This window comes from Hippoglossus stenolepis, chromosome 10, assembly GCF_022539355.2.
Source record: "Hippoglossus stenolepis isolate QCI-W04-F060 chromosome 10, HSTE1.2, whole genome shotgun sequence".
Taxonomy (NCBI): Eukaryota; Metazoa; Chordata; class Actinopteri; order Pleuronectiformes; family Pleuronectidae; genus Hippoglossus; species Hippoglossus stenolepis.
In genome coordinates, this window is record NC_061492.1 from 18,527,005 (window position 1) to 18,552,515 (window position 25,511).

General features: G+C 41.8%; 1 protein-coding gene across 1 annotated transcript in view; it reads left to right on the plus strand.

Annotated features, from left to right (window-relative positions):
- LOC118116183 (peroxidasin) overlaps positions 1 to 25,511 on the plus strand; it is a 59,248-nt gene that overhangs the window by 5,942 nt on the left and 27,795 nt on the right. Inside the window, exons 2-11 of the mRNA XM_035167577.2 lie at positions 7,177 to 7,248; positions 8,623 to 8,694; positions 12,336 to 12,407; positions 15,086 to 15,157; positions 17,023 to 17,094; positions 18,527 to 18,696; positions 21,989 to 22,106; positions 22,653 to 22,822; positions 23,964 to 24,236; positions 24,888 to 25,163. Of these exons, the coding sequence (XP_035023468.1) occupies positions 7,177 to 7,248; positions 8,623 to 8,694; positions 12,336 to 12,407; positions 15,086 to 15,157; positions 17,023 to 17,094; positions 18,527 to 18,696; positions 21,989 to 22,106; positions 22,653 to 22,822; positions 23,964 to 24,236; positions 24,888 to 25,163 (1,367 nt within the window). The remainder of the gene's footprint in view (positions 1 to 7,176; positions 7,249 to 8,622; positions 8,695 to 12,335; positions 12,408 to 15,085; positions 15,158 to 17,022; positions 17,095 to 18,526; positions 18,697 to 21,988; positions 22,107 to 22,652; positions 22,823 to 23,963; positions 24,237 to 24,887; positions 25,164 to 25,511) is intronic.

Here is a 25,511-nt window from a genome sequence, read left to right on the forward strand (position 1 = left end):
TTTACAGATATCTCCTCTGAAATTCTTTTTCTACAGCTGCTGTACCTATTTGCTTCATGAGATTTATTTGCCTTGTGAATGCCATGGTAGCAGATGAGCACATCAGTGGCAGTGTCAGATATGTTTTACTGGTAATGCTAGGAGAGGGTGTTTATTTAACAAGTGCACGTCATTTACTCTCCCACAGTAATTTTTGAGCAACTTATGCATTAGAGCATTAGATCCACATGTGTTGACAGTTTAGCTACAAACTGTCAGCACGTGTGGATCCCGCCCAGTAGTTAGCACCTACAACCATTTGCCAGCTACAGTGCACATTTTCAGACATTACCTTTCACATCAACGCATCAACATCAACGCATCAACATGCCCAAAGAACGCATCAACATGACCAAATGCTGGAAACTTTTCCTGCTGTATTGTCTCATGGGCTCACTCTGACATATTCTGGACATTTAACTAGGGGGCTGGCAGGAAGCAGAGAATGTCCGGAGCAAATGTGCGTTCTCACTCGTAGCCCCCAGAAAATGGCATGAAAATGTCTGGAGTTCAGTGCATGTCTGAGAGCAGCTTTAGTCTCTTAAATGTAGAGGAGCTTCCTGGGAAAACGAGATGGCATAGTTGATAATCAGCTGATTAGGTAAGAGCCAAACAGGATACTCGCAACAATCCTCTTCAGTCAGATGTCTGTGGGCAACCACTATCCACACATCAAGCTGTCTGAATCACTTTGATTCTTCTCTCACAAAAATGAATGGAATCTATCTCAGTGTTTCTGCCCCTGCGGTGGGTGCTGGGAACCCCAAATGGAACGCAACAGTTTTTCATTTTCCCGTCACGCTGTTTATTGTTAAAGGCTGGTGGTAGAGAACTCTCAGCATAATCTTTTTTTTCCAGTTCCTTCAGCCTATGGATGGGTGGCCTGCCAGTTACACAAACCAGTGCAGCATGTTAACCCCACTCTTGTGATTGACATGCAGCCTTGCCATTGGGTATACATCTTCTCTCAAAGACCTGTGAGTTTCTCTGGATGTGTGTCAAACCTCTGAAGTGCCAGGCCAAGGAGAGCACATTATTGTTTAGAGCATTGTTAGGGTTACCAGTTAATGGGAACTTGGGACAAAAAAACCTAAGTTCAAAAGTAGCATTAAAATTTGAAATGAAGGGTTAAATACTGGGCTCCCACATGGATGCCTTTGGCAGGTGACGTCTTAGACTTGGTCCATGATTACGTAATGGATTGTGTGCTTTTCAGTGTCTTTATTGAGATCAACTGATGTGAATCCTTTGCATATAATATGAGGACTGTAAATTATAAGTCTTAGTAGTCTAGTACTAAATCACCTGAGTAAATTCATTCAAATGTTTGTTGTAGCACATTGACCAATAAGTACTGTAATCCTCCTGTGTGGGGGGTAAGAGTTACTCTGTCCCTAAATCACCCCAGTGCACTCACTGGACCTGCAGCTTCATCTCAGACACAGTGTGTTCAAAACACTGCAGCAGATTGTCAGCGTTGTCTGCTCTAAATAGGTCATTGTAATGTTTTGAGCAGGGCTGGCTAGTGGCATTGCAGAATGTCCCGGGGGTGCAGCTTAGATAATTTGACTCCTAATTGTTACTGTAAAGACATTATCGACAGAAACACCCTTCAATTACAATGATAAACTGACTGATAGAATGAGATAATGTCTGCAATTTGATGAGTAATTGTGCATCACTCAGTCCAAGACAAGGAAGTAACACTGACTGATGCAAGTACTGAATTGGATCAGCCTTAATTAATCATTATTTTTATTATAATTATTATTATCTCAAGTTTTTCATAATGAGAAGGCCTGAGCCTTCAGGTAAACAAGAATAAAAACTAAGAAAAGAAGAGGAGGAAAATGACCGATATGGAGGTGCAGTCTTATGTTTACATTATAATGTAGCATAGTACCTATAACGCTGGGAAATGTTACTATGGCAGCTAGACTCATACATATTAAAGGAATATAAATCTGATGGGCAAGCCAGCAGTGGTGGATGACATAAAAGTATCAAGACAGAAATGTCAAAATACTCTTCAAGTAAAAGTACTGAAGGAACAGTCAGACTTAAGTAAAACTAAGTGTTAAAGTCAAAATGTAGTTAAAATGTTCGAGTAAAACTACTGGTTTGTTTCTTATGTTTGATATATTATTGTATGTGAAATCATCAGTTAATCAATACTGAAGCATCAGTGTGTGATGTGACATGTAACTCAAAGTAAAAGTGCTAAAAATTTAAAAAGCAAACATTTAGAACTGTATATAAATAAAAGTATGAAAGTGTTATCAGCAATATGTACTTAAGGTATCAAGTAATAGTACTCATCGTGTAGTAAAATGTTCCATGGTTTCAAATTTTTTATTTTAAGTTTTTTTGGTTTAATACCACTGCTGCATTCATGTGCATGCTGCATTTCACTGCTCTTCCCCTTCATCTCACCCAGGGCACCTAAATGTTAAGAGCCGGTTTTGAGAAATGGCTTGAGTTTAGTTAATGCCAGAAAGCTCTAGTGCAAACAAAGGAACTTGAAAATCCCTCTACAAAGCTCTCTGTAGGAGTAAATCTCTGGGCTACTTTTTATTTAAAACATTTTCACATTGTGACTCCGCTCTAATGAGCATGGCATGTTCAATTATGAGCCCAAACTCCTGTGTGGGTTAATGACAAACATCTTCGTCTTCAAAAATAAATCAAATGATCTTTTGTTTTACTCGCTCTGCTGCTGTTGTCAAGTTAATCCTTCATTACTGAGCCAAGGAAGCTGTTCACTCTCAGGCTGAGTCAGCCGCTCTGCAGGATTAGCCTCTGTTCTATCGTCCCCTTAACATTAAAACTCCAATTAAACACATTCATGGAAGTTAATAGACTGATTTCACAACTCACAGAATAAATGTCGTAAAATGTTCAGCAATTTGTGCTCATTTTTGTAGCAACTAAATGGAACTGTTTGCTGAAGAATGTCACACTTAGTCCCTGTTTACTAAATGTCCCCCTTGCTTTTCCTGTATTTTTCTCCCTCGTGGAATGACTCATTCTCCTCCCCTGCTTTTCTCATGTTCCTTTAAGATAAACCAGCACAAAGCAGCTTTATCGGCCGTCATGCTCCTCTGACAAAATGCAATCATTGCTTCCTGTTTAGTTGTGGTCAAACAATTGTGCATTTTGTTGCTTCCATGCTTGGGAAATGAACTTTGCTGTGAGATTAGATCTTGTGAATTGGCTTTGTAAAACAGCCTTATTGCTCTGTAGTAGAGGATGGCACGTGATTATTGTCGGTGTGTTTGGTGCCTCTGGGCTGCGATGGATGGGCAGGGTCAGGCTTTTGGCACACACCATGTTTTTATTGACAGATCTGAAGGCAACACAATGCAATTCAGTGTGTGCTGCCATTCTGTGATCAAAGGCAACTTTTCAGTCTTACTCACTCACTGCAGGCCATGAGAGCACAGTGCTGCTGATGTCATCAACCCCCTGCCAAGACCAGGACCCTCTGGTCAGCCCCCACCGACAGCTGAGCCTCTGAATGCACACAGCACACCGGTGCACTTATCCTTCTCTGCAAACACAGTCATGGAAGGGAGGCATGTGCACGTGCACGTGCACACACACACAGCCACTGAGTTAACAAACTGAATGTTGTATAATAATCAACAATCTATTAATGTGGATTTCTGTGTGACTCTACATTATGAGTTTGTGAGCTTTTTCACAATTGCTGCTTTCAATCCATGAAAGGATTTGCAGAGTTTCCACAGTGTCACATGTGCAGATAAAAAGGACAAAAGAAATTATATATAAGTTCTAAAAACATGTACATACCTGTGGCATCTGTGGCTCAGGAGGGTCAGTGAGTCATCCACCAACAAAGGTGGATGGGTTAATCCCCGGCTGCTCCAGTTAACATGCTGAAGTGTCCTTGGGCAAGATACTAAGCCTCATATTGCCGGCAGTGCATGAATGGTGTGTTGTAAAAAGTGCAGCATATACTTGCACTGTATTAATTCATGAATGTGACTTGTAGTGTAAAAAGCTTGAGAGTGGTTGTTAAGATTAAAAAAAGAATATTCTGCAGTCCATTTACCGTTTAGCTTCATTGTGCTTCAAAGGGTGAGATGGCCCAGTAGAGAACTTGATCTAATTAGTCAGTTGATTCTGTTTTTTAAAAAATATATTTGTTGTTTTCTATTGATTACAATTATTCTGCAGTAGCTTGATATCACTGCTACAGGCTACATACATCCATGACGTGTGTTTTCAGGTGAGTATGAACAAGGACTAGAGCTTGTTAAATCCAGAACTAAGATGAAAACATAGTAGCATGGATGTAGCCACGGTTACAGCTGCAGCTCGAGACTTTTCGGTTTCCAACTCTATGTTGAAATTGGACCTGTTTGGTGTCATTGTGGTGTTTTTAATACAATCTTTTCAAATTAAGCATACTATAGTTAAAACAAAGGTTTTCATAGTCTGCTCCAGTTTAAACATGTTTTTTACAGAGTTAACATTTGGTAGATTTGAACATTTCACTTTTTTATACCAGGCTTAACTCGGGTAACAACTTTAAACTTACTTTAAAGTTCCTGTAGCATAAATTAGAACCACTGCTTTCATGTTAGTGCACTAAATACCGCTGACAGACTGGAGCTGCGTAAAACAGAACAGAGCCCTGCTCTCCTCTTCCTCCTCCTTGCCTTCATCCTTTAGAGCTGGAGGCAGGCAGGCAGGCACACGAGCGGGACAGCCCCTGCCTTCAGCATGTCCGGGCAGTGCACTCTGCACCCTCATGGGCCCATTACCTGGAGAGATATGTTTTCCTTCTTCTTCACTGAGCAGTGATCCCTGTTGTTTCCATTTAAGAGCGTTCAACAGTTTTCTTAGGGTTAGTACTAATCTCTCTTATTTGAACTCTCTAAAGAAACTTTCAGACTTGCAATAAACTCCGGATTATCTCCTGAAACTATCCTAGGGGCTGTATGTGCAAATCACTGAGTCATAGGCTCTGGACATTCTCTGGAGTTATAGCCCACTCGTAAAAACTCCAGATATATTGTGTGGGTGTTTTGATGAAGAACTGAAATATCTCTAGAGTTGCCATTCACATATAAAACACTGATGAAGATGTGAACTGGGAAAGACAATGACATTAGAGAGCTTTTGGATTATTTAAGTGCTGTAAATAAAAACACATGATCTCAGCAGTGGAATTAATAAGTCACATCCTGCATCCTGAGCCACCCTTCACCTGAATGCTCCATGATTCGGTTGTTGTGAACACATCTGAACAGAGGACTTCCTGCTCTGTTCTTCATATGAGAAAGGCAAACTCATTATACGGACCCCATTGTCTAGACATTTTCCGGAGTTCATGTCTGAAAACGGCATAATTGTGAGATGGTTTCGTCTTAGTTTAAAAACTAAGGATTCATTCATTGTAACCACATTTTTTTTATCTCAACTAAAGACCTACATTTTCTCAAAGGAATTTCCTACTTATTCTTTTAATAATCATAACATCTTTGATTGAATTACGTATCCTAATGCTTGTGTATCCAAAGCATGTCAGTCACAGAAAAGCTCTTTGAGTGGATTCCTGTGCTATCTCACACCATATGAAATGTTGTATTCACTCTGATTGGATCCATATGTGAAGGCTTTTACAGAGCGTATGACCCATAAACATTTCACTGGCTATGAAATGAGTAGTTTTTTTTTTTATCATTTATTTTTTTGGCTCACATTTTCACAGAAACACACAACGGCAAAACCCTCAGGAAGGTATAGCTTTATGGTGCTTTGCCTGTGCATAGAGAGAAATAGACACAAAGAATGCTAAGCTAGTGCATGAACACAGCATCTAAATTAAATCTGTATGCTTTCTCTTTTCGCACTAAACTGCAGAAATACTGATCTGAAGATTCTCACCGATCTGGTGTCTCAACAGTTTTGCATAGTCAGTGAAGTCTGCGTGACCCAGCCTCAGAGTATTTACTTTGTAAGGTCATAGAATCATCAAGAATGCCGGTAGACGGTCCAAGTTACTGTGGGAGTTGAGCTTTCTAGGTCAGAAAAGCTGATGTAGTTCTCCCGTCAGTCAATGCAGTGATAAATCTCTGCTTTGTGCAGAGAAGTTTCCTTTGGAGGCTGGAGGGGATCTCAGTAACTTTAATGCACAAATCGCCTACCATAGTTGTTGTGGATAAAAATATAAAAATCTGTGGCGTCTTAATTAGTGACACATTTTATTATCTGAATTTTTGGTCTTAAAAACTCTATTTTATGTTAAAATATTATGCACCAGTTTTAAATAAAAACACCACGGATTCCCCCCGTTAAGAGGGCTATTCTCTCTACTCAGCTACTTCACCTTATCTTCAATTATGGGGAACTCTGATAATTCTTCATATCTGTCATATATAGGTCTTCAATTGCATTATTTGTGGTCTTAAAAAATCATAAATATAACCTGTTGAAACCTGTAGAAACCCATCCATAAAGGTATCATCCATATTAGATGGATGTTACCAGAAGAGTCTCTGTATCTGTTCACTCTTTAGCTTCAATAATACTAATGAATGGCTGGGGAAAAATCAACTTGGCCCAGCTGAAGGTCAGATGACTTTGAGCCAAAGTTCCTCAAACATAACATCACTGTTGAAACGGGATGTTCAAATTTCACACAACAGTCTGCGGCTGGTGATGCCACACGGCGTTAGGAATGACTTTTACCTTCACTGGGCTAATTGCAGCATTAGAGTCTTTAGCTTGTCACTTTTTCGTGGCACGCTAAGCCGTTTGTTGTAAGAGCGCGGGTGATTAGTGTCACGTCAGCCGATATTACCATTACACAGGAGACTGATACTGTGACCTGCCGAGCGCTGCGTCCAGCCTTGTGGTTTGTTATCTTTGGGGCAAATGTCATATAGATCTGCTCTCGTGATTTAGGCCCGACAAAAGCATTCTTGTGTGATGAGTAATGTGTCCAATTATCCTTTTGGAGTTTTGCGTGATGGCTCTGCCGTGGACTCGAGTTCACGCAGATGTGCGCTGCTGCCTTTTTTGAGTTCACACAGCTTTTCTCTTTAGCTTTGTTAATGAAAAATGTTTCTGAATATAACTTTACAAATGTGTCTTTGTTTTCTGCAGAGACCTGAGGTTCAACAAAATCAAGGATATACAACCGGGATCCTTCAGACGATTAAAGAACCTCAACACACTGTAAGTCTTGGTCCCCTGCTCTGCATGCACAGTCGTGATCTTTTGTATATATTCCATAGGATAACCTCTTTCTCTGGTATGTGATTGTTTCCTGAATAATATTGAGGTAGAAGGTGGTTACAGAGTAATGACATCCTGTCTGTAAGAAATGCCAGTGTCTCAAGAAGGCGGCTATTGAAAATGAATCAAGTCCATTTCCTTTTAACGGCACTCCGCAGAATGATTGTCACTTCCTCTGAAAGTCCTGTTTGTGTTCCACATGCGCGCTCATGCACGCACGGGCAAATTCTTGCTCCGTTGTGTGGTTTCACACATGTAGGTCAGCTCGTAATCTGCGAGGAATTTATTTTTCCACTTCCACCCACAGGGCTATTTATCATATGTCCAGCCTGCCAGATGGTGCAGTGCTAAGATAATAAAGCAAAAATGTACCATTGTATTTTCAGTGCATTAGTTTAGCAACCTTTTTGAAATAATGAAGGAGTGTGTGTGGCATCTGGTCATGTGGACATGTCAGTATCTTGCTACAGTCACATTTCAGACTGTGCAGCTGACGGCGAGACTAAATCAAACACACCTCACCTTACTCAAACCGTTCAGGCATTATTGAAATTAATTTCTCCTCCATGTCTGCTGTGCAAAAAAAAAGGAATTGGGTAACCGCAATTTTAGCATAGATCTAAATATTCACTTTTTAAAATATATTTTAGTTAAAAAACAAACAAACAACAAACACACATTTAGCCCAGACATCCAACAAACTAGCTCAGTCTCAGCACCCTTATATCTGATCAACTTACATAGAATATGTTATATCTAAATGAATAAACATATTGTGCATGTGCATATATATATACTGTATATATATATATTTATTTATATGTATATAGACATGTTGACTTAGATTAAGTTTCGAAGTGAAGTGAAGTCCTTAAAGGTGAGAAAAGCCCATATTTGACCCTAAGATTGTCAGCCAAGCAGCCAATGTTTTTGACATAGAGCATATAAGGCTCTGAGCTACAGTGATGTTCTCCAATGTCACTGTTGAACACAGATAGAAATACTGTACATCACTAATGTCACAGTCTTCTCTGGAGTCGGCTTATGACAAAGTTTCACTCTACAGATTACAAAAAGAATCAAGGAAATTAAATCTGTGCCCTGTGGAGTGAAACAGAGTGAACAAGCTCCACCTTTTAACAACATGTTCCTACTGGGACTGAGGTACGGGGTCATCTGATGAAAACAACTGCCAATTAAATTACATTGCATCTTGTCTTCAGACGTGGCCTTCACTTAGAATTAGCCAAGACCAAACTTACTGTCCCACTGTCTGATAACCACAAAATGACCCCTGTCGTCTTTTCTTCACAGCCTCCTCAACAACAACCATATACGAAGGATCCCCAGGGGGGCGTTTGAAGACCTGGAAAACCTCAAATATCTGTGAGTGGCCCTTGTTGTCTACAGTTTATGTTCTCAATCTCAGTAGGAAGTTCTCTCTGTATTCAATCACCAGGAGAGGAAGCATGTTGAATCTTGTCTGAGACTTTAGTTGCCAACATGATAATTACAACAATATTGAGTGTAAAAGAGGACAGCTGATCTTGCTGTAGACTGCTCAGTCAGTGAAAATGTATCAGTGCAGTGTTATATCAATGAGAAGTCTCTCTCTGACTCATCCTTTGTACTTACATGTCTGGAAGTCTGGAAGCCGTTGTGTCTCTCCTGTCGGATTGCTGACAGCACCGTTAGTCGCACATCATGTGTCCACACTGTTGTGCTGCCCTTTGTTTCCATCGGTTTAGTGACTTGAAGGCGAGTTTACAGCCTGACACAGTTGCTGCTGCACCTTGGACACAGTGAGGCAGCCGAGAAAATGACCACTTACAAAAGTCTTCCCAACTAGCATCGACTCCTCTACTTTCAGGGGACAGCTCCATCATGTGCAGCACTCCAATGCCAGGACCTCAAGATAGGGATGAGCATATTTGTGTGTGTTGGAGATGTTTTGTACACATTTAAACCGAAGATGAGCAGGGTGATGAGCAGGGACTGATACAGGCCTGTGTGAAGTAGGCAAGGTAGTCAGGTTTAGATGGAGTCTCTTTCTTTCTGTCCTCAGCTCACTGAGACAAACACACACATTCCAGAGATAGAGCCCACTCTTTATGGTGTAATCCTGCAGTAACTATAATTACAGAGCTCCTCTCACTTTAAAGCAGTTGATCTAAAGCCTGAAGTGTTGGCCCCAACCTTTGTGATTAGGGCTAAGTTGCCCCTCCGCCCTCTCTCTCTCTTCCTGCTGATTCAGTGTCCTGTAGCCGTGGGCAAGATTGTATCTCCATTCTCACCTCCTCACTTCCCTCGGACCCCAGTGAAGTCCCCTCCCCATCATCTTTCATGTCTTCCAAACCCAATGTCTATACAACCCCCTCCCAATGACCACCTCCATAAACAAGTCAAACAGAGGTCGACACGCCCCTGTGCGGGAACCCATCACTATATTTGTTTCTTCTTTTTCTTTATTATTAAGTAGCTTCACATCCATCTGTAATTGTCCATCAGTGTATTTATTACAGGAACAGATTCTTAGGACTCAAATCTTATCCACAATGTTTCCAACCAACCTAGAGAAATCCCACATTTAAATCAAGGTAAAAACAAACACTGTAAGAATAATGCACTTGTGGTTTTAAGTGCGAACTATCTTCTTGTGGATGAGTTAATGATCTGCTCAAGTGAAGCTCTTTAAGATTTTAGTCCTCAACTCCTAAATCCAGTTTCCTAAGTAAAACTCACACTCAAAGCTTGATGAAAACACTCAAATAGACACAAATAGACACACGCACGCACGCACACACACACACACACGCGCGCACGCACGCACACACACACGCGCGCAAATGCCTGTAGTCAGTCAGCTGTGTTTCCCATTCATTCACAGAGTCATCAAGCCTCTGTCAGGGAGTTATTGTAAGAGAAGCGAAGTATTTAAATCTTTTAGCCGTTTATTTCAACAATACCGATCACTGCAATGTCACTAAAGCAAACAGATTATTCTTTTAGACCCAAAGTTTCCTCACCATCATTTTTATTTTGACTGAACCTCTCCGCATGGAAATGTAGTTAGAATATTTTTGGTTTGTTGTCATCCGTTTCCTAGTAGAAAGGCCTCTGGAACATGTATTAAATCAGCAGCAATTCTCCATGACTGTCGCTTGTGGCTTTTAGCTCAATGTGTCTTTTATCATTTATCATGTTACATGTGATGAAGTTGTTTATGTTTTGTCCTCTCTTATCATTTCCTTCGGTACGAAACCTGAGAGCACTGATGCAGATAGGTGAGAGCATTTCGATGGGTATGCAGTGATAACATCACGCTGTGTTGTGTTAGGAGATCTGTATCTCTCATCATGTCTCGTCATGAGCGCAGTGGCGGAGAGGCTGAGATGAAAAGGCCGACAGCTGTAAGCCCCGTATCACGTTTCCTTAACGCGGATGAAGGAGGGAAGGTGTTGTTTGTCTTGCAGTGTGTCGATCCTGATACAGGTTGAAAACTTCAGTCTGTTTCAACTTTAAATGTGGAAGTCATTGAACAAAGTGGAGACATGTGGAGAAAAGATTTGACACATGAGGAATTTGTGACATCATAGTTACTGTTAGTCCACTGATAAAGTCATACTCGTTTTTATTTGATTCATACACCATCTCAGCAGCTGTATTTCCTTCATTTCATCTTTTCTGTGACCAAGTGTTTTACTAGTTTATTTTCCCCCTTTTTACAATTATTATATAGGAGTTTACAAAGAGTTTATAAGAAGGAAGAGACCCACACATTATACTGTACATCTGTATGTACACATTTTCTTCCTTTTTTTTGTGTGCAAGTATCAAATTTAAACATTTGGTTTTGAAATGTGAATGCACACATAATCCGATAGCAGACTCATTGATTACATGAATATATTCCCTGAGGGATTTATATGTTATGTTTTTCTGATTAAAGGGCATTTTCATAGTTGAAAGTCCGAGCCAACGTCTGAACCAAGGTTCATTTCTTACATTCTTTGCATGTTATCGAGTTAGTTTTAGTTTCACGTCGCAATTTCGGAAGCTCACTAAAGACTTTTATATGACGTTAATAATGTATGTCTGCTCTGGATCATCTACGTGGGCTGCGTCTACCTATACTTGACATTGATTCGTTTGTAGGCGGGTGTGTGTCTGACGCCGGCGTGTTGTCAATTCGGTTGGTTGCTGTCTTTCTGTTTAAATGGAGAAAGTGAATGAACCAGTTCATTCAGTTAATTTCGTTGCCTCTCTAATATCATAAAGGTTTTACTACCAGCATCACCAACTTCAGGCGCAGTACTCAACACCAGAACTTCGAATGGTCCAAACGAACGTCCTTGTCGTTCAGACTTTATATCATTGAAAGCAAAAACTGCAGGCTAACGTTTGATTTTTTTTTCTTCACACTGCAAACTAACCGAATTATTGATCAGTTTGATCAGAGGTGGTTATTGTGGTTACTTTGGTCAAATTGAGAAGTGTGAAGGTCCAGAGTCTAAAGACCAAATAAGGTGGGTGTGAAAGTGCCCTAAACAAAGTGTGTTAAACTGCTTTTCTGTTTCCCTTGTCGACTTCATTACTGTGTGAAGTTTTCCACAGTGCTTCTGTCATCATGAACACTCACCAAGTCCAATCTCACACTGAACTCTCCTCTGAAGTCTGTGGGAGCCCGGTGCATATCTAATTCTGTTTAGTCAAGCACATCTGTAGCTGAAGAGAGACCACACTGTGTGAAAAGCACTCGAGCTGTGGCAGTTACACATGCAATGTTACAACCAGTGTGCTACAGAAAGTTCAACACAATATCACCTCTAGTTTGAACTGTGCAGTGACTGGTTCTAAGTACTCACTAGCTTGTGTGAAGGAGCCTCCTCCGCTCATGACTGGTTGTGTCCGGAGTACATGTCTATCTACAGTAAACTTACTGTTCTACTTTCTCTCACAGTAACCAGGCAGATTTCAGATGATCCTGTATGTGTGTTACTAATGTTACTGATTATCTCTCCTTCCAGCTATTTGTACAAGAATGAAATCCAATCAATTGACAGACAAGCATTTAAGGGCCTTGTCTCTCTTGAGCAACTGTAAGTGACCAACTTCCTCATCCACCTTTTCCCTCTGCTCGCCCTGCTGCTGCTGCTGCTCCTCCTCCCTCCTACTGTCTCTCTCTCTCTCTCTCTCTCTCTCTCTGTAAAATTCCTCTACCCCCGCCCTCCTGTGAGATTGCTATAAACATCTCATGAGTCCTGGTAAGGTCTGCATAGTTAGAAGTCATTTCTAAGCCCAAGTCATATAATGTATTGAAGTCCCAAGCATGTCACAGATGTTGGCTATTTATTTTTTGGAGCTGACATGACTGTGTAGGCCTTACACAGGTATCATGATAGCTCTGTTCAGTTTGATTCCCCCCTCCTCTGTTCCATGTGTGAGCCCCTTTCCTTCCGCCACAATGCATGCCGTGTGTGCACCCAAACTTGTATGTCGCGCTGACCCCCCTTTGACCCTGTTGCATGAGTCGCATGTGTTGTGGTCAGGGCAACAGATATGCGCCACCACCCAGCACCCCCCCACCCCGTTGTGAAGCTGAAAGCATGATGTCTAGCTGCCGTGCTGCCAGTAGTGCTGGAGTCAGAGCTCTGCTCCGCACAAGCAAAGCTTGACTTGCATCTGTCCTCGTTGTTGCAGAAATTGCTCGTCTGCTTCAATTTTATGTAATCAGTTGTTTTGTGTATTTGTGAGAAACGTCCATTGCATTGTGTGTGTTTAGTCTGTGTGGTTACAATTCAACTGCTTCCTGTGAGTCCCGACACCGAAAAGATTCCAGTTCGTGGCTGCCTGTGCTGTATCGTGATACTTTGGCATGTTTAACAGGAGAATTTGATGTTATTGATGTTATGAGCAGTGTCCGTAGTTACAGAACAGTTACAGAACCTCAGTGATCACTTTTTAATATGTAATTGCATCATTATCCTAACAAATATGGCTGGAATGCAGCCATATTTTCTTCATAAATCAGACTGTTGTGTAAATGTTGGAGGAGACCGTGCCTCGCTCTCACTATATTAACAGAGAACAAATGGCTAATTCATGGAGTCAAAGCGATTCCAACAGCAGGCTCCATGCCTGGCAGCTGTTTTGAATTTTGCTACAATAATAAAGGGGTTTTATTTGTGGGTGACAAGTTTTGAGTCAGATCACATTTTTTGCCAAAACCTAAAGTGAAGGAAATCTATATAACTCTAAAGACCTATGCACCATTCATGTATTGAGTTTTCTTCATCTGCATGCCAGTGGGTTTGTCAGTGATAACAGAAGGACCACACTGAATAGCAAACGGATTTTCTGAAGCAGAAATGTTAAGAAGCCTTATGTGTATAAATGTGGTTTGTGTAAATGCATGATACTTGCAAAAATTCTGAAATGGGTCCAGTAGAGCACCTCCGCCAGCAGTCGTTACATGATGGCAGAGGCTGCAATGTAATCTTACGGGGCAACTGTGACAAAATGTCCACTAAAAGTTTTGTTTTTTTCCACCAATAAAAGGCTCTAGTTGTTACTCTGGGTCTTTGCTAAGAGTCTGGCAACATATTACGTATTTCTTGCTCAACGATAAGTCTCACTCACTTGAGCATGAAACTTACTTTTCAACAACCCAAGTCTGACAAGACAAGAGGATTGAGACTCATTCTCAGATCTCGTGAGACTGGGGTTGTTGCAGGAGGAGGAACGTGGAAATGTGAGTGAGAGAGTAGGAGAGAGGTGTTTGGATTTTACTGAGATAAACTGTTATGGCTGCATCGTTTTCTGATGTGGAGGTCGTCCAGATTTGTTTCAGCCGGAGGACACAGACGACGAGCGAACAAGGAGGGAGAGAGGCAACAAGCAGAGGAGGGCCAACGAGCTGCTGCTCAGTTGAGATCAAGACGTGTAATGTTGCCAGACTCTTAGCAAAGACCTAGACTAATAATTTAAGCCTTTAATTGGTAAAGAAAAAGGACTTTCAGAGGTTTTTTTCTGGACTGTAGCAGTTGCCCCATATACGTTACATTGTAGCCATGGCCGTTGTGTCACAGCTGCTGGAGGAGTCGATCTGCCGGACTGATTCTAAAAGTTTTTGTAATTACCATTCATTTACACACCTACATTTATTAACACCCAAGAATCAACATAGAGAAAAAACTTATATGGATTTTCTTTTGTGGAAGACATTAAGAGGAATGTTGAATTTGGTTTTACAGTCTATGTTGCTTCAGTCTTTCTGTGTTCGTCTGTTTTGCAGCTACTTTAAACCGTTGCTCTCCCTTCCTAAACAAGCAGACACCCACCTGAACCCTTACAGTTACCATACATATGGATTTCATTTCCCAACCTTGCATCTGTACAAATATGGTTTGATCTGTTTGCTCAGCTCAAATGCAGTTCTTAGAAAATTTCAGCTTGCACAGTCGTTCGTGAAATAATGGTTGTGCTCACTTTTCAGTCTAATTTCAAACCAGCCTCCATCCATAGATGTATAGACCTGGTATCGCACTGTCTGAGATGAATGCCTCTATGTTTGCATTCATCTACAGCTTCATATCAACATTTCTGATTATTTCACTAATGTGAACTGTCAGGGATGGACAGGAGGTCCAGGATGCTAGGGGAACACTTGTGTGGTCTCATTGATCCACCTCTTAGGGCCTGTGAAGTTCTGTTTAGTCAGGCAGGGAGCCCTAACCCAGTCTTTACTGTGCTTTGTTTACGCTGTGCTCTTCTCTAGGTACCTGCACTTCAACAACATTGAGTCTCTGGAACCAGAATCATTTACACATCTACCCAAGCTGGAACGACTGTAAGTTCATTTTCTGTGGAATGTTTTCTCTTATTTTGTTCCATAAGTCTGAAAGAAGAGACAAATAAAACAACTGGATAAAACAAGGAATGAGGGAATCCTCTCCTTCTCCTTGTTTTTTTACAAATTGAAATCTAATATTGTTAAGAAAGTTTGTCCCAACAACTGCATGGTGCAGAAGATCCCACAATCTTTCACATTCTGTCCAGTCCACCCCAGATCAACTCGATTTAAGTTTAAGTCTGGAAAAAACCCATGTTTAGCCACTCCCTGCTTCTTTCATATGTTTTGGATCAATCTTTTGCTTTAGAATAAAAACCACTTGTCTTTGTGACTTGTCTTTTCTCACCATTCAGCTTTACTTCAAAATACAATGTTACTTCCTGCTGAACATTATCGTCTTAATAATTTGTTGTAACAGTTTGCTCCAATACTGCCTTTGTACAGAGGTTTTTTTTAAGTTGACAACATCTGTATGACCTGTTTGCATTAACTTTCATGCTTAATTTTCTTTCATTGCTGCAGTAAAAGTGTAAGTTAACCAGTTTCTTCATACCTGATAAAGATCTTTTCCTATGACATTTAAAAATGTTCAATAAGAGGTTTTACTGAGGAAATGCAACAGGCACAAATTGTGTTTAATGAAAAGTTCATGCATGCATGAACTTAATATACTGATGCATATTTAATATACTGTACATGTCAACATTGATTGTTAAAATAAATATCATATTGAACTTGGGAGACTTGGATCAGGAGTGATGCAAACACAAAGTGTCTACTACTTGTACTTTTGTCCTGTAAACTCCGTATAAGGTTATCTTAATGTGACCATGACCACAAGAATAAAACTATATCTTTAATTGTTTCCACAGTTTTTCAAACTAAAACAAAGCCAAGGTCATTTCCTAAAGGCTCAGTTTTAGGGGTTTGAAAACTCCAGAGTAGTCTGGACAGCAGGACAAGCTGAAGTGATGTGGTTTAAATCTAAAACTAATTAGTGTGGATGTAGTGTTTGCAATGTTTGTAAGTAAGATGATTTAAATCCATGGCCTTCTTGCACACAGATTACCATTTTGTTTCATATGTAACTTGTTAGTCCATAGAAATGCCTGTGTAAGCTCTGGATATGAATTCTCCTCTCAGCATGCATCGATGATTCTGAAACTCTGCAGCAGATGTCAAAGGGTTGAAGAAAGTCCCATGAAATTCCTGCTTCCCTGTCCCTGTTTATGGGCCAGCAGCTTCCCAATATATCCATTCTTCCCAGTCTCAGGAGAGGGTGAGCAGATGGCAGGACACCTGCAAAACAAAACAAAAAGTAAAATGGGGAACAGGGAGAAAAGGAATTCCCAGGTGCTCGCTCACTCTGTGGCTTGTTTGAGAATATCTCCATGGTCACGGCCAAAGCAGCCACTTTGGCAAAGTGTCCGGAGAGCGTATCTGTAGATCAGCTTTCTAAAGGTGGGGACAGGAGATCAACAAGTACAACAAATGATCTTAATCAGCTCGGAAGGAAAGTTTTGGGGAGAACGTCACATAACAAATGTTTTTTTCTCTGCTTTTAGCCAAGGAGTCCCAGGGGTCATCATGTTGCGCACAAAGCATGTCTGGGAAGATGATCACATTTCTTGTCCCGTTCTGAAAATGGAATGTGATATTAACAAACGACATCATCAATATTTGTTTAAAGACATCAACATGTCTCATGTTATTTCCTATAAGAAAACAGTTAATTCCTCTATATTATTAAATCTCCTCATTTTTGAGGAGTCATATGAATAGAGGCTACTCCTCCTTGTTGTTCTAGTTTGCTGTGCAGTTATGGAAACTGATAAATCATTGTTTTTCTCCCCCTCTCTCAGGTTTTTGCACAACAACAGAATTACCCAACTCGTCCCGGGAACCTTCACTCATCTACAGGCCATGAAGCGATTGTAAGTGGGAAAAGTTTCTTAACATCCACGGAAACAGCTGTGTGAGAATGCATGTCCTCATTCATGTCTGAAGTTACCCTCATGACCCTCAATATCAAATGGAGTTTGTTTGCCGGTGAAATGCCATCCAACCACACCACAGTGTTCTCACGCTCCTTTGGCTGCGAGACGCCACTGTCCTTCCCATAGTTTTGCTTCCCCACGTTGAGTCAGCTGCAGTGGAGCTCAGAGGGAGACTGTGTGGGCTGGGGTCTGATGTGAAAAGCAAAGAAAATCTAATTTCCTGAAATATGAGAATTTGGGGTAATTTATCCCAACAACTGTGTATCTAAAACTCCATCCTCCTCCACCCAACACACAGTGAAGATCATCTCATTGTTTATTTCCCCATCTTGCCTCTGTCATACGTGAGCCTTTTAGCATATGTTGAATAGCAGGCCTGTGTGCTTAAAAGGAGATGCTAAGAGAAACCATAGACCACACATCTCCACTTCCTCCCGTTGTACAGATATCAAACTAAAATATCCTGGATACGGATGCCGCCATCTTGCGATTATGACAACATTTGGAGTCACAGTCACAGCGCTGTAGTGATCCTGGTGGGGAGCTGTTGATCACGAGTCAGTCTCAGGTGTCAATCGTGACTCTTCAACCCATTTTTATGGCATTAAATAACTACTTAAAACCAGATTTACCACAACAATAAGCACATTATTTGAATTAAAATTGTCACCTTTATTCACAGGATAGTATGCATGAAATGGGGTGAGAGCAAGTGGGGAAAGACACACAGCAAGTGTTTGGGTAGGAACTGAACCAATGGTCACCGGATGTGGTACAAAAAACATTTCCTTTGACTTTTTAAGTTCGGTCTGTGTCCCATCCACTAACATGGAGGAGGCAGGATTTATGACAGGTACTGCTGCCAGCCACCAGGGGACAATGAAGAAGGTTTGGCTAGACATTTGGAGTGCCATCATGTCATTTATGAGGCCATAATGTCCTTTTGTGTTGAAGGATATGAAAATATATAAAAAGGCTGAGTCTGATCTGTTCCTAAGACACGTTTCTTCACACAGAGAGCTTAGCCTCACTCTGCCTAACACTCTGCCAGTTGAATGTTCTGAAAGGCACGTCATGGATAATGGACACATTGTGGTAGAACTGAGAGCTGGATCAGTTACCAGAAGACGAGGCCAGGCAGACAGATAGTTTCCCACGACAGGGAGAGAGAGTCTTCCAGCACGGTCCGGCTGTGCACCGCTGTTTGCACCGACCTGGGCTGTTTCTGACCAAGCCTTTATAAGCTGCCACAGCAGAGTTTCCGAACACTGCTGCACACACAACCCTGTTGTTACAAGTCATATAATGTTATACATGGAATACATATCCGTGTCTCACTTGCTCTATGTGTATTTGTGTGTGTATTCAGGCGACTAGATTCCAATTCATTAAACTGTGACTGTGAGCTGCTGTGGCTGGCCGACCTGCTGAAGCAGTACGCTGAGTCGGGAAATGCCCAGGCCGCAGCTACCTGCGACTACCCCAGCCGCCTGCAGGGGAGATCGGTGGCGACGCTCACCGCTGAGGAGCTCAACTGTGGTACGTTTTCCCACCGCGCACAACATTTATGGAACATCAACCAACAATGATTGTCTTCACATTCAAAACAGGGACAGTCAAAGTGGGGCCCAATAATCCCCTTTAGGAAACCACTTTTAAATTTAGTAGATCCTGCTATTTATTTGGATTTCTGCCAAATTAATAAAAATGTTAAGAAACACCCATGCAATCTCGCAATGTTTAAGAAATTTAAAAAATCTGGATCCACACAAAAATTGAATGGGTTCTTTCCTGACCCATACTGCATCCTTCTCCTTTCTTGGTAGTTGGTCCTGTAGTTTTTGCATAATCCTGCCAACTACCAGATAGACACATTTTTGTCAAAAAGTATTATAATAATGAATAACATTAATAATAAAAAACTTAATTTATACAGCACTTTTCAAAACACAGCTATAGAGTGCTTTTCAAGGTTGGAACAGGATTGAAACATCTCAGTATTAAGCTACCTTACTAAATTCCATTGTTTTGCCCATTATAGCGGAAATTTGACTGTGTTGATCTTGAATGTGCCGCAACATGAACAGCATCCTCCATTCACTACAAGGGGGGAACCAACCTATAGAAACTTTATTTAGTTTTAAACTGAGAGGAACAAGAGCATATGAAGCCATACACTCATGGCTCCATGATGACATGTGTTTTCCACATACCTGCTCTTACACACATACATCAAACAAGAACAAATTCTCAGTCTATATACAAGACCTCTGACCTTCCTGCCCATGATAACAGGTAAGCTTAGTCACCCTGTCTCATGCATACACGCACGCACGCACGCACGCACGCACGCACGCACGCACACAGGTGTATCCTCTGTTTGTGTCTGAGGTCTGCAGGCAGCAGCTGGGTCAGTCGTCATGCACCAGCAGCTGTGTGTCTGGTCGGGATAAAGTGTCAGGACCCCCTGAATTTGGCCTCCGGTCCCTGTAGTATCAGTCCACAAGCAGCTGCTTTGTTCATCAATGAGACAGGGATGCTTTGTGTGTGTGTTTGTTTTTGTGCGTCATCACTCTGTTTTTGAGTAACTTTTAATAGGCGCTGAAACTTTCTTTTAATGGCTTCAAATGTAAAAACTGAATATTACTACCTATTACAGAATTCCATTATTTATTTTATAAGAAGAACAATATGAAGAGTACAGGATTATTTAGTTGTCATGCTACTCATTTTTAAAGTGTCAAATCCTTTGTAGACACGTGGCTGTGAAAAGTTTGGGAAATTCTCTGTGGTCAGATTTGGCAGAAACTTTTTTTCTGTTGGGAAAACTTGTCACCACTGAAATCCAGTGTGGCAAACCTTAACCTAAGTTGATCCTAACTTCTCTGAATGTGAGGAGAGGAATATTTCTTTAAATGAATTACTGCCCAACAGTGTAAACAGCGTAATAGTGACCCACTTCTAGAACGGCTCTGGTTCCTGAAGTAGATTTCCCATTAATTTTCTCCATTGATGTTTCAGAAAATCCTCATAAAAAGTATTTTAAGTTTGAAACCAGGCCAAACAACTACGAGATGAATCGTGACCATAAAACATTTGATTCAAAGCAACAACAATATTAGAAAACAGAAAAATGGCAAAGGTACAAGCTGTGTACATATTTTTTGTACACGTATAAAGCGTTTCATATAGTGTTAAGTGCAGTTAACCTAGTGTCCTAATGCTGAACGATCTGAGCATAGCTGACATGATTTTCCCGGTTGTGTTAAACATTACCATGGTAATAATGAGCTTGACTAATCAAAGATGTCACTATTACACCCGAGGATTGTGGGTAGTGTTTTACTTCTCCTTCACATCATGAAGGAGAAGTAACAAGTTTTCTTAAAACGCAGTTGATAGCATTTGGACTTGTGGTTTCTGCAGCAGCAAATAACATTATTTAACAATCTTGCCGCATGTGGTGAATCTACATTTGATGGTTCCAATATTATGGCTGATAATCAAAATCTCTATTCAGAAAATGAATGGGATTTCCACTCCTGGAAACACGCTGCTGAGCTCTATTTTTTATGTTTCAAGGATCCTGTAGATTTGAGGCAAAATCAAGCTTAAGCACAGGTCTTACACTTGGTATTTTTATGCTCTTTAATACTGCAAGTAGAGAAGGAAGTGCACATTTCAATGTGTGTCTGTGCGATTAAGTTTCAGTGGGTTTCTCTAACAGGCGGTTAGTTCCTATACCAGTAAATCCAACTGTGTAAACTCTGTGTTTCAATCAGCTCTCTCTGAATGCTGCAGTCTGAGCCAGACAGCCAGGCCAGTTGGCAGATGACTGTAACCCAACCACAGTTAAATCTCAGCAGCTAATTTGATGGCCCCAACGTGCCCATTCTTGCTCAATGCATCCCCCACTCCATGGGCCTACATAGCAAGGCAGCAGGGGAAGAATGTCTGCGTAACAACATGGTGAAAGCCACACCTCCCTCTCTCCATCCCTCCCTCCTTACTCTCCCTCTTCGCCCCTTGTCGGTGGGGCGGAACAATGCACAGAGGGTTGAACAGCTGTCAAAACAGCCACCCTCCTTGAGATGAAGTGCCACCTCCCTGCACAAGTGGTATCTGATGAGCCAAGCTCACCTCCTCATTGGGCCTCAATGGAGGCTGGATTACCACAAACAGGATTTGCCATCCCACTGAATCAAGCCCAAGTTTTAATGTGGAGTCATTCGCTGGAAAAAAAGGGGTTGATGTTCTTTGTCTGAATTTCAGAAGCTTCTTACGGGTTTAGGTTGGGTTTACCTGCTGGTGTATATTGTTCTTTATGTTCGCAGAGTAGGCAGAAGTGTTTGAAATGTGTCTGCCTTGTGTGTGTGTGGAGCAGGGGCCACAGAGAGTGTGGGAGCTTGTCTTTCTTTAAAGAATGTTGTGGTTTTGTTCAGTCCTTCCTAATGTAAGAATGTGTGCATAATGGTAACGGGGGGGGCCAGCATCGTAGCCATCTAACCAAACTGCAAGATGAGTGTGTTTGAGTTAGTTTGAGTGACTTTCTCAAGAATGGTTTATGTTTGCAGTGGCACACTCCCCTGCACACACACTGCGGTGCGATATGAGGCAGATGGTGTCATGTTCAGATGTGGTGTTTCAGGAAATATAGCCAGAGACGTTTAACTGTGTCTGAATATCTGCATCCGCATGTGAATGGCTCAGCCTCATCACCATCCATAGAAAAATCCAGGTTCACCAGAGGCTTGATTCAGGCACATGCGTATGAATGTCCATGCATTTACATGTGTGTTTAATTATCTTCCCATCTGACCTCCTCCTCCAGAGGTCCCCAGGATCACCTCAGAGCCCCAGGATGTCGACGTCACATCAGGGAACACTGTCTACTTCACCTGCAGGGCCGAGGGCAACCCCAAACCACAGATCATCTGGCTCAGGAACAAGTAAGACAGCTCATGCTCTGACTAATGTTATGTCACCAAAGGCTTTGCTCGTCACTGTGTGCTTTTAAGCTAGTTACCTCTGCCAAGGAGGTTATGTTTTCGTCTGCAGGATTATGCATTAACTACTGGATATATTACCATGAAACTTGGGGGAAGGGTGTGGTATGGGTCAGGGAGCAGAGCCAGGATTTTTTTTTTTCTTTGACATAAGGCATTTTTTTGTCATTCTCGTTGATATTATGTAATTTGTGTATGAAAAAGACATATCAGACATGTTTAGGGGACTGATAATTATCAGTGTGTGTAATTTGGTGCAGATCCAAATCAAAATAAGGATCTAGTGAATTTAAATGTGGTTTCATAGGGGGACTATTGGTCCTTGGCAGAGGTATGAACTATAATAATATAAGTGCCATTCTAGTTCCAGTTTTAAGATTGATGTAATACATGTTAAATTACCATTACCATTTTAAAAAGTTTAGGGATTATGCCAGCACTTGCATCACTGAGAGTATTGTGTTGCTCTATTGTGCCCCCCCTTCGCAGCAATGCTCTAAACATGCGTGACGACAGTCGTCTGAACCAGCTGGAAGACGGGACGCTGATGATCCAGGACACCAGGGAGACGGACCAGGGCGTCTACCAGTGCATGGCCAAAAACGTGGCCGGGGAGGTCAAGACGTCACAGGTCACACTGCGATATTTCGGAGCCCCCTGTAAGTGGCTGCTGTCAACCTCAACCTCTTGTGTCAGATGATGTTCATGTTTAATAAGATGTTGAAGAAAAACAAAACACGGACATTGTGTTGTCAATTCTGAGATTGTATCCACTAATTTATTTTAAAATAAAGTGGAATAAAGCAAAGGTAGTCTTTCCATTTAAATGGAGAAAATGAATAAACCGGTTAATTTTATTAATTCCGTTGCCACAGTAATATCATTATGATAGCACTACCAGCTAAATTAAGATTATTGTCGTTCAAACATTGTATCATCTGAGGTGAAAACATAAGTGACATTTGGTCAGCAGGGGTTTCCATCAGCGTGAGACAATGTAGGGAGACTGGAGCAAGGTGTCTGCCCTCAGAGAAGCTCTGAGGTTAACTTCAGAGTTCAGCAGGTCAAATAACTGGGATGTCCCGCTGAGCTCTGAGCAAAGCCTGCTGGCACTCATGTGAATTTTATTAACACACACATTCCCTCTCACAAAGACACACACACACACACATTCTCTCTCAAACGCTCAAAGGCACACAAAAGTACATTCTGTCCTCTTTCTCTGTTGCTCTTTCTTCTGCCTGGCATATATACACACTTAAGCAGCACTCACACATCAATCAGTCACAGTGCGAATGGTCGCCGCTGTGGGAGATTAGCGCGGCCGTCTCCAGATGACCTCAAGGGCTCGTCTCTGGGGTGACGGACGGCCCGAGTGACGAGACCTTGTTAAGGAACAGTCTCTGAGAGCAGATGTTGTGCGTTTCCTGTCTCCGTGCGATTGTAAACGACAGGGCCCTCACTGTGTACATATTTCCTTGAACTCCACTGTAATCAGTGGCCAAATATGGACAGGACGCGACCACATTTTGTGACACATAAAGGAAGTTGTTTTTAGCAAGTAATCAAAGTGGCGCTTATTGACAGAAATATACAAATATGACCTTTGTGCATCATCTGACCTTTCGAAATGCACACTTTATTTTGAGCATATTCCCTGTATTTACTGAGGGACATCACTGGTTACCTCCTACCCTGAAATGACTTAGACCACATGAAAAATGTTGTCATCTCTGACCTTATTAATGTAACGTCATTCGCCTGTTCTCCTCCACCTCCTCTTTCGACCCGCTCCTCCAGCACGGCCAAGTTTTGTGATCCAGCCGCAGAACACCGAGGTGCTGGTGGGAGAAAGCATTACCTTGGAGTGCAGCGCCACTGGCCAGCCGCAGCCCCGGGTCACCTGGACAAAGGGCGACCGCACACCCCTGCCCAACGACGCTCGCATCAACACCACTCCCTCTGGAGGACTCTTCATCCAGAACGTGGACCAAGCGGATGCTGGACAGTACACCTGTTTTGCCTCCAATAATGTTGATACCATACATGCAACGGCTTATATCATTGTACAAGGTAGGAATCAGACGTCATGTGTTAGGTGATTGTGTTTTGCCTTTTGTATTTATTAAAAGATAATGCTCTCTTATAGGGGAATATGTTTACATTGAGTGCATTGTCTTTCCAGCCTCTGTAAAATTGTGACACGGAAAGCCTTTCTATGTGGAGTTTGCATGTTTTCCCCATGTCTGTGTGGGTTTTCTCCGTGTTCTCTGGCTTCCTCTCACAGTCCAAAGACCTGCAGACTGAGGTTAGGTTGACTGGAGACTCTTAATTGACCATGGATGTGAATGTGAAGCCTAGTTTATGCTGGCTGTTGCTGTCTATTCTTGCGATGGCATTAATACATTGATGTATTAATGAAGGGACATAGAGATTCCCAGATGGTTCCTGGAGGGCAATTATTGAGACTGTTGTTAAAGACGTGGCATTCTACATGAAACTATGTAAAAACCAAAGCCACAAGCCTGAAGTGGTGCTCCTGGAAGAAAAACAGCCGGTATTGGGATTGAGATTTTACAGGATGTCGTCATTTAACACAAAGTTGACTCAGTCAAAACAACAAGACTTCTGAATCAACTTGCAGTCTCACCTCACCATAGAGACAACACTCTTTATTTTGACATAAAATATAACAGAATTTTCTCTTTTCCTTTCTGTCTGTAGCGATCCCCCAGTTCACACTTGCACCACAGGACCAGTCAGCGCTGGAGGGTCACACGGTGGACTTCCCTTGTGAGGCCAGTGGTTACCCGCAACCGGTCATCGCCTGGACAAGGGGGGGCAGTCCTCTGCCACTGGATCGACGCCACGTGGTCCTGTCCTCCGGGACTCTGCGCATCACTCGGGTGGCAGCCCACGATGAGGGCCAGTACGAGTGCCAGGCAGTCAGCCCTGTGGGCACTGTACGCGCAGCTGTTCAGCTCAGCATCCAGCAGAGAGGTGAGGGTGTACATGATATTGTTTATTACTAGATCGTTTTTTTTAATCAATGACAAGTTAATTTACACAAGATCACCTTGACAGAATCTAGGCTCCTATGGTGAATGTTGAATTTTAGGTTCTATAAGAGAGAGACGTGGAAGTAGTGCTGGAACTAAGACAGGCTGTTAGTGTGGCTGCTGTCAGGTCTTCTTCAAACACTGTGTGTTTGTGGAGGAGGGGAGTGTTAGGTGGTAAAATGTTAAGAGGCAGGGAGTGGTGCAGACCCCTTCAGTCACAGCTAATTTGTCTCTGCACGTGCGAGTCGGCTATTAAACTGTTACAATGCCTGTATACATTGGAAGACAG